Raw genomic sequence first — 1,885 nt, forward strand, 5'->3', positions numbered from 1 at the left:
ATTTAAAATGGGACGGAGGTACGGTAAGAGTTATGATATTATGCTGTTAAAAAAATAGTTAGGATATTCGTATTAGAAAATTACAAAGTCGACTATTCGATGTGGTAAGAGGTCCGTTGGGAAGTGAACCAGTTACGTGTTGAGTGATAACCACGCGCCGTCATTGAAAATGGGCTGTATTTGTCTGTTTCCTAACACAATCGGGTTTCTACTTCCTACTCAAATCAGCTCTTTGAATATAATAATTATTTTATTTTATATCTAAAGAGACTTGTATTTAAAAAAACACAAGAATCATTCAACATGTTTAAGTTTAATGAATGTAGAAAACCAGGTTTTGTCAACGCATAAAATACCAGAATTTTGGAAAAACTACGGCCCCCCAAAAATCCAGCGGCCATCAAACATATTAATTATATTCACAAATATCATCATCTATATCTATTATCTATATATAGCCGCCAAACCACCACCATTGCCATACTCCACATATCATTCAATTCAACATCTTCTTCTTCTTCTTCTTCATTAACTAGACTTTACAATGAGAATGAGCTGTAATGGCTGCCGAGTCCTTCGCAAAGGATGCAGCGATGATTGCACCATCAAACCTTGCTTACAGTGGATCCAGTCGCCCGAATCTCAAGCTAACGCCACCGTCTTTCTAGCCAAATTCTACGGCCGTGCCGGACTTATGAACTTGATCAACGTCGGACCCGAACACCTTCGTCCTGGTATGTATAATATAATTATGACATACTAGTAAAAATAAAATCTTAATTAATATATTTTGTATTATTAATCAAACTGTATATAAACAAAACAACGCCAACTAATATAATATATGTCTTTTAAATGACAGCATTGTTTAGGTCGCTTTTGTACGAGGCGTGTGGTCGGATAGTGAACCCGATATACGGGTCGGTCGGGTTGTTATGGTCGTGTCGGTGGCAGCTTTGTCAGAATGCGGTGGAGGCGGTGTTAAACGGGTCTCCGATCGTTCAAGTAACTTCCGATGCGGCGGACGGGCCGCCGTTGAAGGCTTACGATATCCGCCACGTGTCTAAAGACGGGAACTCCGGTGGGTCTGCGGAGCTCCACCGGATCCGGACCCGGTGCCGGTTCAAGCGATCCGGATCCAAAAGAAACATGAAAACTAAGACAAACTCAAACTCAAACCATGATGTGGTCGGATCATGCGATGAAGATTTAGGTCATGACGATAATAATATTATTATTATGTCACCGAGTCATGAGTCTACGCTGAGTCACCAGTCGGAGGCGGCGGCGGCGGCGGCTCATCTGGTGGAAGGTGAGAGTCACGTGACGGTGGATGATAATAATAATGATGATGATGATGAGATTGGACTGGAATTGACGCTTGGGTTTGAACCGGTGAATCGGTCCAGGAGCCGGAGCCCGGTCGGAAAAGTGGCCGGAGGTTTTGGTAATTCCGGTGACGGAGATTATTACCGGATGGAACTGGGACTAGATTATGTGTAACTGGATTGGATGTGGCGACTTGGTACCGCATCAATTTTGACAGTTCAGATCAAATGTTTTTTTGATTTTTTGTGTTTTAAGTTTTCTTATTTATTTTTTTTTTATAACTTTTTTGGGTAAAGAATGTGATGTTAAGCAGCAATCTTGAGGGGTATCTTTGTAAATTTGCAAAAAGATAGAAATTGAACTTATTATGATCTTTTTAATTTAGAAAGTAGAAGTGTATGAATTGGTTAAGATGAGTTTAAACCAAACAACATTATCCGTTAACCTAAGGTCGTTTTCGAAAATTTTGAATTCTTTTTCAGATATATTTTATAATAAACTTTGGTTATATGCCAACTTTAAAATTGTATGTTGTATAAATGTTTTCTTCTTTTAT

At 39.3% G+C, this 1,885-nt stretch overlaps 1 protein-coding gene across 1 annotated transcript; it reads left to right on the plus strand.

Moving 5' to 3' along the window:
- Positions 1-512: 512 nt before the first annotated feature.
- LOC143609294 (LOB domain-containing protein 41-like) lies at positions 513-1,549 on the plus strand. The gene is made up of 2 exons (XM_077084087.1): positions 513-734; positions 863-1,549. The coding sequence occupies exons 1-2, from the start codon at positions 545-547 to the stop codon at positions 1,501-1,503; spliced, it is 831 nt and encodes a 276-aa protein (XP_076940202.1). The 5' UTR covers positions 513-544; the 3' UTR covers positions 1,504-1,549.
- The last annotated feature ends 336 nt before the right edge of the window (positions 1,550-1,885 follow it).

The sequence above is a fragment of the Bidens hawaiensis genome, unplaced genomic scaffold, assembly GCF_021521415.1.
Source record: "Bidens hawaiensis isolate Kalapana, Puna unplaced genomic scaffold, B.hawaiensis_p1.1 tig00419530_1, whole genome shotgun sequence".
Lineage (NCBI taxonomy): Eukaryota > Viridiplantae > Streptophyta > Magnoliopsida > Asterales > Asteraceae > Bidens > Bidens hawaiensis.

Bases quoted from the DNA above. Each gene is read 5' to 3' on its own strand.
- LOC143609294 (XM_077084087.1), top strand. From the start codon at position 545: ATGAGAATGAGCTGTAATGGCTGCCGAGTCCTTCGCAAAGGATGCAGC. The intron at 735-862 runs GTATGTATAATA...TTTAAATGACAG, and splicing joins ACCCGAACACCTTCGTCCTG to CATTGTTTAGGTCGCTTTTG.